The following is a 15,475-nucleotide window of genomic DNA, read 5'->3' on the forward strand; positions in this document are numbered from 1 at the left end:
CCATTCGGTTGAGACTCATGGCATATTTCACTGAAATGTAAATCAGTTTATATACAATCATATTACATTATTATATGCGTTGAGACCCATTTATGTCAATTTCTAGGTCCCAAATATTAGCGATTTAGCTCCTTTAATGTCTCGCTCTCGACCATCAAACAATACATAATGCATCTTTAATACTTGATTTAAATTGTTAAATAAATTACTTGAACTTTGTTATCAGATCTAAATGGGCAAATTAGTTTTTAATTTGGGTCACCAAGTTTTTAAAGATAAACTTGAAGTTACTAAACAATGAATATTTCGGTCGTCTACTCCACCCCCAGGAAGTTTTAAATTTATGTTGAATTGGTTTTTATAATGAACAAACAACCACTGAAGTCAATCAAATTTGAAATTTCGTTCTGTGGAAACGAACATTTAGGTAATTTTACTTCCTATTCCTTGGTGGGGAACGGGACGATATAGATTACCGCCAAACTTTTGGAAATGAAATGGGGTTTAACGTCCTACTGTTCTGCTCCTATACTAGGCTAATGAAGACGGGCATACGCCATACAGTGTGCAATGAGGGAAATTTTGCCCAGGCAGCGCCAAACTGTTGGTGACTCTTCTCAAATCCTTTAATTTCTAATGGTTCTAATTAAGATTTGAAATATTATACAAAACATATACATGTTGTATATTATAGTGATATATTCTAAACAAAACATGATTTTATTTTATCCTGACTCCGAGCAACTAAAAATGAAATTGGTTTGGCCTGATAATGAGATAAGGGATCATAAGGTCTGTTATTGAGTCAACTGGCGGGGTTTCGATTACTTGACAAGGAGTATGGTCGCCTGTCCAACCTCGTGGTTTTTTACTCCTGGTCCTCCGGTTTCCTCTCACTGCTAAAGACCTAGTTTGTTTTGAGTGGAGGTTAAACTCTCTCTCTCTCGCTCTCTCTCTCTCTTTCTCTCTCTCTCTCTTTCTCTCTCTGGTGCTTTCTTGAATAAATAGTATTGATAATTACAGTCCCTACTGGGCGGTAAATAAAATATTTACATACATGTATATTAATCAACCATATTATATACCAGGGGCGGTTCCAGATTGGGGGGGGGGGGAGTCTACTACATACACCCCTCACTGTAAAACAACACTTTATTCTTTATCATCAGATGGTGTGATGGGTTGGGCATTCAAAGTGTGAGATAATGATATAGACATGTTAATATATCACAATTAATGCTTTGCATCAATCAAATTGAATCACAATGTCATCTTATCTATTCATTTTAAAAATTGACACCAAAGCGATGTTGGATTTCTCTCTTTAAAAGGGGGATTGGATGGCTGAATGGTTAGCGTGCGCGCTGTATTATAAAGTCTTTCATTGAGTTGACTGGCGTGGTTTCGAATCCCTGGTTGTATGTGACAAGGAGTAGGGTCGCCTGTCCAACCTCGTGGGTTTTCTCCGGGCCCTACGGTTTCCTCCCACTGCTAAAGACCCCTATGCGCAAGCAAATTATTGAAATAAAATTAAATCATATGTTGGTCCTGGGATGACCTGGTTTGTGTCGAGTGGACGTTAAACCCCATTTCTCTCTCTCTCTCTTTAAAAAGCTCAGTCTTTACATGTATGTATGCCTACGTAATTTGGAGACGATGATGGCAAACCCCCTACTACAAAAATTTTGGATCCACCGGTGTATAAATGTACATGTCACATTGTTCTAGCTGATATACCCCATTAACTGGTGAACCTATAACTTTTATACTGTGCATTATATTAATGTCAGCATATTGATATATATTTATATGTTCATGGATCCCGTTATCACATTGGTATTTAAATGTGATACAAGTATTTAATAAACAATATAAGTTTAATAAACCTGTATTTTAATATACGGGTACTTCAATAAACTGAATCGTATATCATGGTGATATCTAATTACGTGTATAGCCTGGAATAACTCTATAGAAACACACATTGTTGAAAAATAATTAAAATGTGGTTTTCTGAAAGGATAATATGTAAGGTGCTCCCACAACACCAGGCTCTTGGTCATTTTTATAAAAATTGAGCTGGCACCATATTTGAATAGTCCACAGTCTAAGCTTTCCAGAAATAAAATTCTTTTTAAATTTGTCCTATCATCTGGAGTTGAGTTTGGCTCATTCACAGCAGCAAGAAGGCATACAGTTTAGGTTTTTGTGTCCGTAGTACAAAATGAAGTTGTGCGATAAGCGCCTGCTTTCGTGGGAGTGGGTCACATATGTTAAACCATAATAATGTGAATATCTGTGATTTTATATTATTTTGTGTTAATAAACTTCAACTACATGTAACTGAACTGAGTCAATGGGGTCGTATATACTAATATATGTTTTAACCATAATAATGTGATATTTAATTAATAATCTACTGTGAATTAATATTATTTTGTGTTTATAAACTTCAACCAGCTGAACTGAATCATTGGGCTGGGGGTTGAATATTATCTGATATACCATGAACTAATAGACCATGGTTATACAAATTTATCACATAAAAAACGGACATTGTGAGGTTAACATTACAATGTATTTTTTTCTTGATTGTATTGTATTTTGATAAAACTTAATAAATTTTAAAAGAGGCAAGTCACTAACTTAATATCATCCACACATGAATTTTTTTTTGTCAATTTAAATCAACATTGATGTTGTTATCTTAGGCCATGAAAATATGGGCTTCTGATATCCAATATTTAAGACAAAATGAAAATTTAAAATTGGTACACAAATCGCGTGCCAGAATGCTTTTGAGCACCATTTTTAATGAAGCAACTCAATGAACGAGGCTAAACATATCCCACGGGAGAATACTATTGATATAGACTGGAATAACCGGACACCAAAGACAGCCATTCAATTTGGACTCTTCGCATATTTCACCGAACAGAACGGATTAGAAATTACAGTAAAACACAGAAACGATTGAATGTAGATCAGTTTATATACATTCATATTACATTATAATATGCGTTGTGGCCCATTCATGTCCATTTCTAGGTGCCAAAGAATAGAGATTTAGCTCCCATATTTATATCATGGTTGTTTGCTATCTAATATAGCCTACTAATTGTTCTACTGTTTATCAAAACCCTTATAAAACATACCAAGTCAGATAGATGAATTACTGTGTATTTTGTCTTTAACATAACAAGTTTAAGGTGACAGTATTGTGTCAAGAATGTCCGGGATATATACCCTACCTATGCTAATAGTAGGAGGTAGCAACGTCAGCTATTGACTCTATGACAAAATATGTAACTCACTGTTTACTGACATACTGACGTTAATCAGTTAATCACGTATGTCATGACAGAGAAAAATGTGGAAATATTCTCCTTGTGGGCTACGTGACAAATTGGTGCCAAGAAGAAATGTTTGTGAAATATGATGCATTTTTGGCAGTGCCATGGGTTCTGCTATTGGCTAATCTAAAAATAGTTTAGTCTGAAGATTTGTTCTGGTGGAGTCTACAACAATATACATATATATATGATCAGGTTATAGGATTAGTTCGACATGTACTCACCTCCGTGTTTCAGAGATGGACCTGCTTCAATAGGAATCACTAATAATGGAAATATTCCACTAAGTCCCACAAGCACTGCTGAAAAAAGTGAATAGCACCACGTCTCGTACGTTAAATGTCCAAGAAGCATGTTTTCGTTTGTTGAGTCCCAATCGCTCGCCACGTCTCCCTGTACTGAATTGCTATCGCGTCGACTTTTAGTTCTGTGTAAAGTGGTCTTTGTACGATGGATATCAGCAGCTGATACGCTGATGAATATCATTAGAATGATAAGTAAAATCAAAGTCACTTGATAACAACCCATTGTTTTAGGTGATATCAAATTTACACCTTTAAACCAGGACACACATTCACACCGTACATGCAACAACAACATTTGACGCGAACTTTCAACTTTGACCTCAATACAGAGCTGGCATCGCCAGCAAATCAATATGGCTATCGCTCTTAGTAACTAACAACTTTTATCTACTGTCAGCCAGTGTACGTTTAATTATTGAACATAACCCAACTGTATTTTTAGATTATGTATTAACACCCCTGTTTATTCACTGCTACGAATCTACCACCGTCTAACGGGAATTGCGTCAAAGAATTGGCCTTTGACCTACATAGCACGAATTCATTTTACTCGCGGGAAAGTATACCGTGGCTCGAAGCAAGGATGGGAATAGTTACCAGACTAAAGAACTGACGTGCCTATCGCTAGATGACTTAGTGCCGTTATAATGGAGTGAATTTGTAGATTTTGGGGGCTGGGAGGGTGATATTAGTGATGGATTTTCGGTCGGATTTATTTGATATCGCTCAAGATGCGACGCAAGTTGCTGCAGCACACACTCAGGAACGCCGTTATGCCCCGGTAAGATATATTACAATTTATGATGCACGTGCATTTCGTTTTAACTGGTGTATGAATATATGTTACAAGATCTTTTCAATATAATGTTGTAAACTGTAGCGCCATGAGTCATTATGCTGATACAGAATATATGTAACTGTTGTTACGTTGTAGATAGAATTTCTTTCTTGCAGTTATAAGCGTGAAATAACGCCTGATAATAGCTTCATTTAAGAGATTGTTACGTCACTAATTGAATTTATACTATACACTGGAAATTTTAAATTGTGCGTTTTCTATGGCCTATGCATTACCATGCCTCTAAGATTTCGTTTTTGGAATATTAATTAGTTAATTATAGGGATAAGTGTCAAAATAAATGTGTGATATGAAATATTTTTACATAAATAAATAGTTTAAAGGAGCTAAATCGCTAATATTTGGGACCTAGAAATTGACACAAGTGGGTCGCAACTCATATAATACCGTAATATGAATGTATATAAACTGATTTACATTCAATCGTTTCCGTTTTTACTCAAATTTCAAATCAGTTATGTTCCGTGAAATAAGCCAGCCGTCTCAATCGAGTGCAAATTCCTAGCGTCTGGTTATTCCAGTCTACATAAGCCGTTTGGTTTGGTGCAATATGTCTAGCCTCGTTCCTCTAGTCTCTTGCTAGAACTGGGGCTGAAACGCATTATGGTACACGATTCGTGTACCAATGGTAAAATATTTATTTTGTCTTAAATATTGGATATCAGAAGCCCACCCTTTTCCGGTAAGATCACAGCATCAATGTTGTTTTAAATTGACAAATAATTCGTGTTTTAAATGTTGAAGATTTTGGATGATATTGAGTTAGAGACTTACCTCCTTTAATCTCTGATGTAGGTCTGTATATATAATTATACATATCAGCATATATAATTTTTTAATATACCAAGGTGAGGTAACAATTTTATCAGTAAACACTTTTATTTAAACATGTATAGATTCAAAAAATTACATTTCTTTTTTTTAGAAACTATAGACCTATATATAACAAACATAGGTGTATGAATGTATGAGCCAGGGGGCCAGGCCCCGAACTTTCAACAATTTTTTCATGGGGGGGGGGCAAACCCGATTTTTTTCGGGCATTTCTAGTTCTCCCCCCCTAACAGTCATTGAAGCGGTATGCCTATGATGACAAAAACTTTATTATAGGTGCCCTGAATTTAGAAGAAAATCTTTTAGTTGGATAAAATGCTAATACAATATTAAATCCTTTAGTTGTGAGAGAGAAATGGGGTTTAATGTCCACTCGACACAAACTAGGTCATTTCGGGACTAACGTATGGTTTAATTTTATTTACATAATTCGCTTGCGCAGTGGGAGGAAACCGGAGGCCCTGGAGAAAACCCACGAGGTTGGATAGGCGACCCTACTCCTTGCCACGTACAACCAGGGATTCGAAACCATGCCAGTCGACTCAATGACAGAATTTATGATACAGCGCGCGCACGCTAACCATTCAGCCATCCAACCCCCCACCCTTTAGTTGTAAAAATGTTTACAATATTAAATCTTTTAGTTGGAAAAGATGTTTACAAAATATATTGAATATTTTAGATCAGTAAGATGTTTACAATAGTAGATGTAGGTGAGAAATCCAGATATTAAAAAGTCCTTACAATAAAGCCAAATTTTGGACGACAATAATAAGTCTACTAGGAATATATCAAAATTAGTAAATGCGCTGTGAAGCCCAATTTGGTACATTTTTTTATTAATTTTCTTACATTGTAATTAAACAGGCATTATGCAAGAGATAAATCCGCCTATTGCAGATCTTTCTTTAGGCCTATGAATAATTAATTAGACATATTAACTTACCCAAGGACAGCTGTCTAGTCGTTCGGATATGATGAAAAACTAAGGTCCCATATACAGATTGGTGTGCACGTAAAGGATCCCTAGGCAGTTGGAATTTGATATAAGAATAGGCCATAGTGCCACTGTCCGGGCAAAATTTCCCTCATAGCACACTGTATGGCGTATGCCCGTCTTCATTAGCCCAGTGGAGCAGAACAGTAGGACGTTAAACCCCATTTCATTTCATTTCCATAAACTTACCAAGACCGGAATCAACTCGTGATGCCATCAGATGGTTGAGATATAAGTAGATTTAAATACATGGATAATCAAGACTTTGTTTATTATCGTAACAATGGTAGTAATGACAATCAAGGCTAGACTATAATATATCGTCAATACCTAGACTCAGGGTGAAGTAATTTGACTGACATTTTCAGCATGTTCTTTTTTCATTATTTATTTTTAAAGTGCACATAAGATGGGTCTGGAAACTTTGAGATACATGTAGCCAATGGTTACTTTATCCACTTTACGGCAAGTTCACACCAATCTGATTGAAATTAATTCAGTTATCTTCACTCAAAGTCGCAAAAATAGACCTCCCATAAAAACGACTTTGCCAATTATCGAAAACACTCTTAATCCCCTCAGACGCCAGTGACGTCACAGTGACCGAATGCATATTCGGAATGTTTATTCCTTAATTACCTATATACAGCTGGCGTGTGTATTCGTTAATGTTTGACTGACTCCTTAATCCCCTAATTAAATAAAACAATCGACTGCGGAATAATTTGTTTTGTAATTTATTTTAATTTAAGATCCTATTTAGAATTTGTTTTATAATGTCCCGCCCTCTCTTCTCACGACAGCGATTTTAAAACTGTGTTTTAAAGTGACTTTTTGATAAGAGCCACTCTACAATCGTGTGCAGTCCAAATGATTCGAAATATATTTCCGTCAGAAGAGTATTGTGGTTCTAATTTCCCCGAGTAAAAGAGTACAGAAGTGAAAGATGTGGTCATGCAAAATGAATCATTAAAGTCAAACATGACTGAAATGTGATTTTTTAACGATGATCCGTAGCTCGATTTCCTGTAGTCATCGTACGGCGTCTTTCTTTATGTATGTGGATTTGACTTCATTACTCTGAAATCAACCGTAAAAATGAAATAGGAACAAATATCTCAATATTATACGTTAGAATTAAGAGATTGAGAACGGTCATCTAACTATCTTTGTGTATTGATAAAGTGTACTGTCGTTAATATCTATCATTAATCAATCGGACTAAAGTTGCAGACATGGGGCCATAAATTAATTTACATATTGATGTAGATTATGATTAGCGTTGCACACACATGGGGTTATAAATTAATTTACAAGTAAAGATGTTGGATTAAGAATGCTGATTAGGTTATTATTAGCCCGCCCGATCAAAGACATCACTCTAGGTAGAACTCCACGAACGAACGACACAAGTTACGGGGGAACTTTGCTGCAAACATTTCTCCACACCACAACTAATGGTTGAATCGTACATTACTCATCAGTTGTTTATAATTATTTTTTACCCAATAATCAATTAGATTTGTTCACCGATGTTTTTGTAATAAAGTAGCCTCGTATTATTTGTTGATTGGCGTTTAGACAATATTTAATGGACTTGATACGAAATCTGAATATAAATTATTCGATGCAATTGTCGCTCCAAAATTTAACGTCAGTTACTACGGCCGTAGTATGCATGGTACCGTACACGGTAATAAGACTCCCAGCGATGATTGGCTGAGAAATGAGGGCGATCTATTGTTATGCATAGTCATTGAACAATTAAATATTCGCCGTGAATTTCAAATGGAGTTACGATATAAATTGTTTGTGTATAGAAATGCTTATTATAATTATATATAGCCAATAATGAATATAACGACAAATTACTGGCACTATTTGTATTTCTGTGCTTATATAGAGATAGTTTGGGAAATCAAATATTATCCAAATTACCGGTAAATGGGCTAATTGCTTGGGTCGTCTTCATCTGTCACGTGACCTTTTTAAATAAAGGACGCTTAAATTGGTCTACGGCATGATAAAGCATTTTAAATTCACTCGAAAATACTCCAATCACAAAAAGTCTAATCTATAACAGTACAAGACGATAATTCGGGGATTATGATTAGGCCAGTCACGTGTTAATTGAACCGTGATGTATATATCAGAGATATACTGTACAGGTAGTGATATATTGTGTATAAATAATGTATATACTATGTGTAGTGCCTGTGACGTCACCAGCCAATCAACCTAAATAAAGACATGTAATGGACAGATATAGCTCTTGCATAATGCCTGTTTTATCAACCATTACACTATATAATCAGTTGGAGTAGATATTAGTAGGGATTAAGTCGTGATATGACTACATTAGTAGCAGCTTTTATAAAATTGACACAATTGATAGAATGTAATTAACACCTGTGTTTGGAGGATAATGGCTCGGTGCTATTAAATCAAGTTCAATAAAGACAGACTTTAACATTAATCAAAAATAGAAACTCAGTAAATAATTTATTTACAAAAAGTATTGTAGGATAATTAATTAAAGATACATTATGGGAGATTTGATAATGAGTTGGCAGTTCTCACTATAATAATTAAAAACTAGATGATGTAAAGGCAATTTGCTGCAAATTTCATTCAAATTGATCCACTATGAACCGAAAACTAAGCGATTGAAATTACCGCCTAGCCTCGATCATCATTACTAAAGTCATAGTCTGGATTATCCATTTAATTGTTAAATCGTGAAGGAAAGTCATGCAGTAAATTGGCTCATAATCCACTAAAGATCGCAGGCTAGTGATGCCATCGAGAGTTGATTATGGGCTGGATAAGTTAATTAATGTCTAATTATTAATTTAGATAACATTTCAGGCCTAAAGAAAGACCTGGAATAGGCAGATTTAGCTCTTGCATGATGTATGTTTAATTATGTTCAATAAAGACAGACTTTAACATTAATCAAAAATAGAAACTCAATAAATAATATTTTTAAAAAAAGTATTGAAGGATGATTAATTAAACAACTGAAATTTTTATTTTTTTTGCGATTCCTGATTTTGAAAAGAATGAACTTTTAATATCAAAATTTTCTTTTGTCATTTCCGTAATAAGACTCTATCTGTATCCTTATGTACTATGTAAGGTCTGTCATTGAGTCAAGTGGCTTGGTTTGGATTCCATGCTTGTACTTGACAAGGAGTAGGGTCGCTTGTCAAACCTCATGGGTTTTCTGTGAGTCCTCTAGTTTCCTTCTACAGCTATTGACCCCTAGACAAAAGATTTATTGAAATAAACATGAAACATATGTTAGTCCTGAAAAAGACCTAGTTTTGTCCGGGTCCTCTGATTTCCTGCGTACCCCTACACATCAGCAAATTATTGAAATACAATAGAACCATGTTAGTCCCAAAATCACCTGTGGATGTAGTTTGTGTCTGTGGACGTTACCCATCTCTCTATCTCTCTATCTCTCTCTCCCCTGTATGATATAAGGTTGTTTGGCGGAATGGTTAGCACGAGCGCATTGTATCATAAGGTCTGTCAATGAGGCAACTGCCATAGTTTCGATTTCCTGGTTGTACGTGACAAGCAGTAGGGTCATCTGTCTGTGATAAAGAGTAGTGTCACCTGTCCAACCTCGTGGGTTTTCTCCAGGTCCTCCGGTTTCCTCCACTGCCACAGACCCCTATGCGCAAGCGAATTATTGAAATAGAATTGTTAGTACCGAAAAGACCTAGTTTGTGTGGTGTGGACTTTTAAACCCTCTTTCTTTCTCTGTGGGTCCTCTGGTTTCCTCCCACTACTAAAGACCCCTAGGTGCAAGCGGATTATTGAAATAGAATTGAACCATATGTTAGTACCGAAAAGACCTAGTTTGTGTGGAGTGGATGTTAAACCCCATCTCTCCCTTTCTCTCTCTCTCTCTCTCTCTTTCTGTATAAGATCTCTCTCTCTCTCTCTCTCTCTCTCTTTTTCTGTATAAGATCTCTCTCTCTCTCTCTCTCTCTGTATAAGATCTCTCTCTCTCTCTCTCTCTCTCTCTTTCTGTATAAGATCTCTCTCTCTCTCTCTCTCTCTCTCTCTCTCTCTCTCTCTCTCTGTATAAGATATCTCTCTCTCTCTCTCTCTCTCTCTCTCTCTCTTTCTGTATAAGATCTCTCTCTCTCTGTATAAGATCTCTCTCTCTCTCTCTCTCTCTCTCTTTCTGTATAAGATCTCTCTCTCTCTCTCTCTCTCTCTCTCTGTATATAAGGTATCCAAGTCTCTTAGTTAACAATGATAGAAATAGATGTGTAAATAATAAATGAGAACTTACAATAGTGAAGTAAAACAAATGTCTGAGCTCACTGTCATGTTCATCAGGTGATGATGGATCAATGATTTATAAGAATGCTTGTCTTACTCTGCTCAACAAAAATATTTGCATACATGTACATCATTACTGTTTTTTTATGTGCTTTATTGAGCTTGTGTCCATCAAGTTCCTGTGGGGGTTGGATGGCCGAAGGGTTAGCAGGTGCGCGTTGTATCATCAAGCTCCTGTGGGGGATTGGATGGCCGAAGGGTTAGCGCGTGCACATTGTATCATAAGGTCTGTCATTGAGTCAACTGGCGTGGTTTTGATTCCCCGGTTGTATGTGACAAGGAGTAGGGGGCACCTGTCCAACCTTGTGGGTTTTCTCAGGGTCTTCCCGTTTCCTCCCGCAGCTAAAGACCATATGTTAGTCCCAAAATGACCTATGTCAAGTGGAGTTAAACTCTCTCTCTCTCTCCCTCTCCCCACTGGGCGGTAAATAAAATATTTACATACGATACATGTATATGTTAGTCCCGAAATAAATGACCTCCTCCCTCTCTCTCTCTCTCCCTCTCTCTCTCTCTCTCTCTCTCTCTCTCTCTCTCTCTCTCTCTCTTTTATACATGTAAATGTGTGTTTATTAGTATATCCTGGATGAAAACAATCATCATACACTCATTAAAGATTTAGTCATGTTGATAATAATAAACAGACTTATCTATTAATACACAAATTCACAACATCCAAGTGCTTTAAGTGATCTTATCAAACTTGCCTTAAAGGTTAATGGATTTAGAGTACTCTATGGATGTTGGCCTGCAAGTCTTAAGTGTATAGATCAACATCAGAAACCGATTCTCATCCCTCGGGCATTAGAATCAGAATTGTTGGAAATGGTTATTGTATCATTTTTGAATTACCATAGAAACTAAATTTATTATTGGTAAAAAAGCTTAAATGATGTTCAACAGATGTAGAATGTTTTGTTCATTTTGTATACACTGTAACCAGGGTATTATTTAATCTTGTGTATCTACCACTACATGTAATTTCTTTCACATTCGTTTAATATCAAATCTTTGTTTAAAAATTCGTAAATATCATTTAAAATACCCCAAATCATCTAATTTGTACCTGCGTCCAGTTTAACCCTTTCACTGCGTATACCCGGTAGTACCGGGTATTATAAAATGTCGGTAAAATGCCCGTACCCGGTATTACCGTGTACTCAGTAAAGCCCTCGCTAAAATTAGTACCGTAACTGCAAGTGCCATCTATTGTATTTTCTATACACTAGAACATATTTCCACGTGTTTCAAAGCAGCAAACCGTAAAATGGCGGAGTGCATTGTGACAACGTAGACGATGCACTCTCGACGAAGTCGTGAATGACGTCTTGCTGACCAACATGTGGACAATTTCGAGGCGGGTGATACACATAATTCGTTTCCAGTTACTTGATAATGATAGTAGTCAGGACAGTGATTGGTATTATGAAGTGTGTGATTTTTTGCGCAACGTTCCGCCCATGGCTAGCTATGTCTCCCGTGCATGATGAACAAGCCCAATGTGAACACGATAGCCCTGTGTCTGCAGTAGATTCTGACAATAATTCTGATGTTGATAATAATGCTGGCCTGCAGGATCGTAAAATACGTAGGTAATTCCTGATTCCCGAACGTGTAGATCTATTGACTGACTATATTGATAATGATATGGGACTTGGGGATGAAAGTGAAAGTAAAAACAAGGTATTGCAATCCGCACGTGGTCATGGCAGCGGGAGACGTGATGCGCGTGTTCGCGGCGGCATTGCTCATGGCTGCTATTGATATTTTTGTTCATTTTATATATCTTTATCAAAATCCAGTAAAAAAACAATATCTTTTAAGTATTTCATGGAGAAAAATTCGTTTTCGTGTTAGCTTTAGTGTGAAATGAGAAATCCAAAATGGCCGCCATGACGTCACGTGACTACATTATTATGCAAATTTCCAAAATTCTATTTTTTCCTCTTAGCCCAACCTCATGCCCATCCCAACAGACAAAAAGATTTTTCATAAAAGCTTCCATAAGTACTGCTTGGCATTCAGTTCCAACCTCCCTTTTTTCCTCAAAAAAGGGTCTAGCACAGGCAGTGGATTTACGTCTAGCATTGAAAGGGTTAAAGCTTACTGATTAATTTTGATAATGAGTGTCCAATTTACAAGTGTTTAATTTCCTGACCACTGTTTAAAAATTAATCATTATACATCAGTGATCAATTGGGTTGTTTATTTTTTAATGGTGATCGAGAAATTAAACGCTTGTAAATTAGACACTCATTATCAAAATTGAATGGTCAGTTTATTTTAAACGATTTTTACAAATTTTTATACAAAGATTTGATTGATATTAAATAAATGTGAAAGAAATTAATGCTAAATACACAAGATTAGGTAATTAATGCTAAATACACAAGATTAGGTAATTAATGCTAAATACACAAGATTAGGTAATTTAAATGAAATGGGTTTTAACATCCTGTTTCTCAGCACCTACGAGACTAATGAAGTCATGAAATGCGTGATGCAGTATGCTACAAGTGACATTTTGCCCGACCAGTGGCTCTACAGCCTACTCTTCTTTCAAATCCAAATTGTCATTTATGCCAATGTGTATGTACGTGATACCTCATTTGAATGAGAGACACTGTTCCCAGGTTTCCACTGTCGTGTGATTGTCCCTATTGAGTTCAAGATCTGGTACGTGCAGTTACGTTCAGATACGTTTCGTACGATCAACCCGATTTCTATGTCGACTGACCTCAATATATGATAAGACCTGCTAGGATCACCACGATTACTCCACGATTTCAATTGCAGCGCAAATCGTGATAGTGGGAACCTACATGTAGCTACATGTATACCTCTGATGAGGGGAAGCCGTGCTGGAAAACCCTGAGGTACCGCGGCTCCCTTTTGTAAAAAGGAAACAAAAAGGCGTCCTATACGTCTGATGAGGGGAAGCCGTGTTGGAAAATCCTGTAAAAAGGAAACAAATTGGGGTAAATACATGTATAAGCTTACAGCTGAAAGACTGTTATAAAGGTCAAGCCCCGAGTTCCCAAAACATTCTCAGACTCAATTTAACAATTTACTCCACTTTGAATCACTGTTTATGAGAAATATCTTTGATCCAGAAACACAAAACTTTGCACATAGTTTCTTATTGATGTATTTGATACATTAAAACAACAACAGTTATATAAAGGGCTATATTTTAGTTAAAATAAAGCGAACAATTTTGAGTAAATTCTTAACTTAAGTCTGAGAATGTTTTGGGAACTCGGGGCCAGATCTACGTCTTTAAAACACCTTAATGAAGATGCAACTTCAATTTATTTATATCTTAACAATCAATCCCTGCACTGGCCAAGAAAGTTCATCAGGATTTTCCAGGGTAGTTCCTCCTTATCAGTGTATAGTCATTTGGATGGGACAAAAAACGATTGCCATGCATGTGAAAGAACCCTTGACAGTTGGAATTCGATATAAGAATAGATCCGTAGTGCTGCTGTCCAGGTAAAATTTCCCTTATAGTACACTGTATGGCGTATGCCCATCTTCATTAGCCCAGTTTGGAACAGAAAAGTAGGACGTTAAACCTCATTTCATTTCATTTCCTAGTTGTGTAGTGGTCAATCTGGTTAAAACACAGATCCTATTTCGTTTCGTTTTTTATAGTTCAAAATTTCGTTTTACTTGTCTTTACTGTACTGGGATCAGGGATGTTATCATTGACGTGTTCTGGCTGATGTGAACGATTAGCCAATAAAACGGTCAGTTACAGCGAGTTTTTTGTGCACGGAACAGTGAGTAAAGCACTAAAAACGCTGATTGATTAATTAATGTCTGACGTCATAGGGTCAACAGCCGCTCATTTGACCCCTGACGTAGTGTAGGCCGTCAAACGTATAATCTGTATATTAATCAGATTGATATCTTAAAAACTGTTTTAATATCTTTGAAATTTGTAAATGACCACAACTTTACGTTATATTTATATGTTTCTTGAAGCATGGAAATGAAATGAAATGGGGTTTAACGTCCTACTGGTCTGCTCCGACTGGGTTAATGAAGACGGACATACACCATACAGTGTGCTATGAGGGAAATTTTGCCCGGGCAGCAGCACTATAGCCTATTCTTATATCGAATTCCAACTGTCAAGGGATCTTTTATGTGCGCGCCAATGTGTACAAGGGACCTTGGTTTTTCATCCCATCTGAACAACTAGACATCTGTCCTTGTCAGGACCACCATCCTGCATCACTGACAAGGGAGAACCATGCCGGGAAATCTGGATGTACTTTCTCAGCCAATGCAGGAATCAAACACACAACCTCCAGGCTAGTGAGCCAGCGTCTTACCCACTTAGCCACCGTGATCCCCTCTTGAAGCATGGCCTGATAGCGATTGCTAAGTTGGAATGTTCATGAATATTTCAATATTTTATGTATTGTCAGAATTTAGAATTCCCTGTTTGAAGTGATAGAAACTGACTCCAGGAGTAGGGAAGTGGTATATTGATTTTTCGATGATTTTATTCTTTATTTTGTCAGTCTGTCCGTTATAACGAGACTATAACACAATTACACATGAACAAAATATTATGTTCTCTAACTAATATATTGCAAATGGAAATGAAATGGGATTTAATGGCCTACTTTACAGCACTACCCAGGCTAATGGAAACGGTCATACATGGAAATGAAATGAAATGAAATGGTGTTTAACGTCCTACTCTTCTGCTCCTAAACTGGGCTAATGAAGACGGGCATACGCCATACAG

The 15,475-nt window shown here is 36.6% G+C and overlaps 2 protein-coding genes across 3 annotated transcripts in view; one reads left to right on the plus strand and one right to left on the minus strand.

Moving 5' to 3' along the window:
• LOC126815927 (zinc transporter ZIP13) overlaps positions 1–4,016 on the minus strand; it is a 40,595-nt gene extending 36,579 nt beyond the window's left edge. Inside the window, exon 1 of the mRNA XM_050542035.2 lies at positions 3,578–4,016. Within this exon, the coding sequence (XP_050397992.1) occupies positions 3,578–3,953 (376 nt within the window). The 5' untranslated portion in view covers positions 3,954–4,016. The remainder of the gene's footprint in view (positions 1–3,577) is intronic.
• The window catches only part of LOC126815895 (F-box/LRR-repeat protein fbxl-1), a 109,194-nt gene that overhangs the window by 24,659 nt on the left and 69,060 nt on the right, over positions 1–15,475 (plus strand). Inside the window, exon 1 of one of the 2 annotated variants that reach the window (XM_050541934.2) lies at positions 4,027–4,439. The exons of the other annotated variant lie outside the window; for it this stretch is intronic. Coding sequence (XP_050397891.1) covers positions 4,353–4,439 — 87 coding nt within the window. The 5' untranslated portion in view covers positions 4,027–4,352. Of the gene's footprint in view, positions 1–4,026; positions 4,440–15,475 lie in introns of those variants that run through there. 2 annotated transcript variants of the gene reach the window in all.

Source organism: Patella vulgata, chromosome 3 (genome assembly GCF_932274485.2).
Source record: "Patella vulgata chromosome 3, xgPatVulg1.2, whole genome shotgun sequence".
In the NCBI taxonomy this organism is placed as follows: Eukaryota; Metazoa; Mollusca; class Gastropoda; family Patellidae; genus Patella; species Patella vulgata.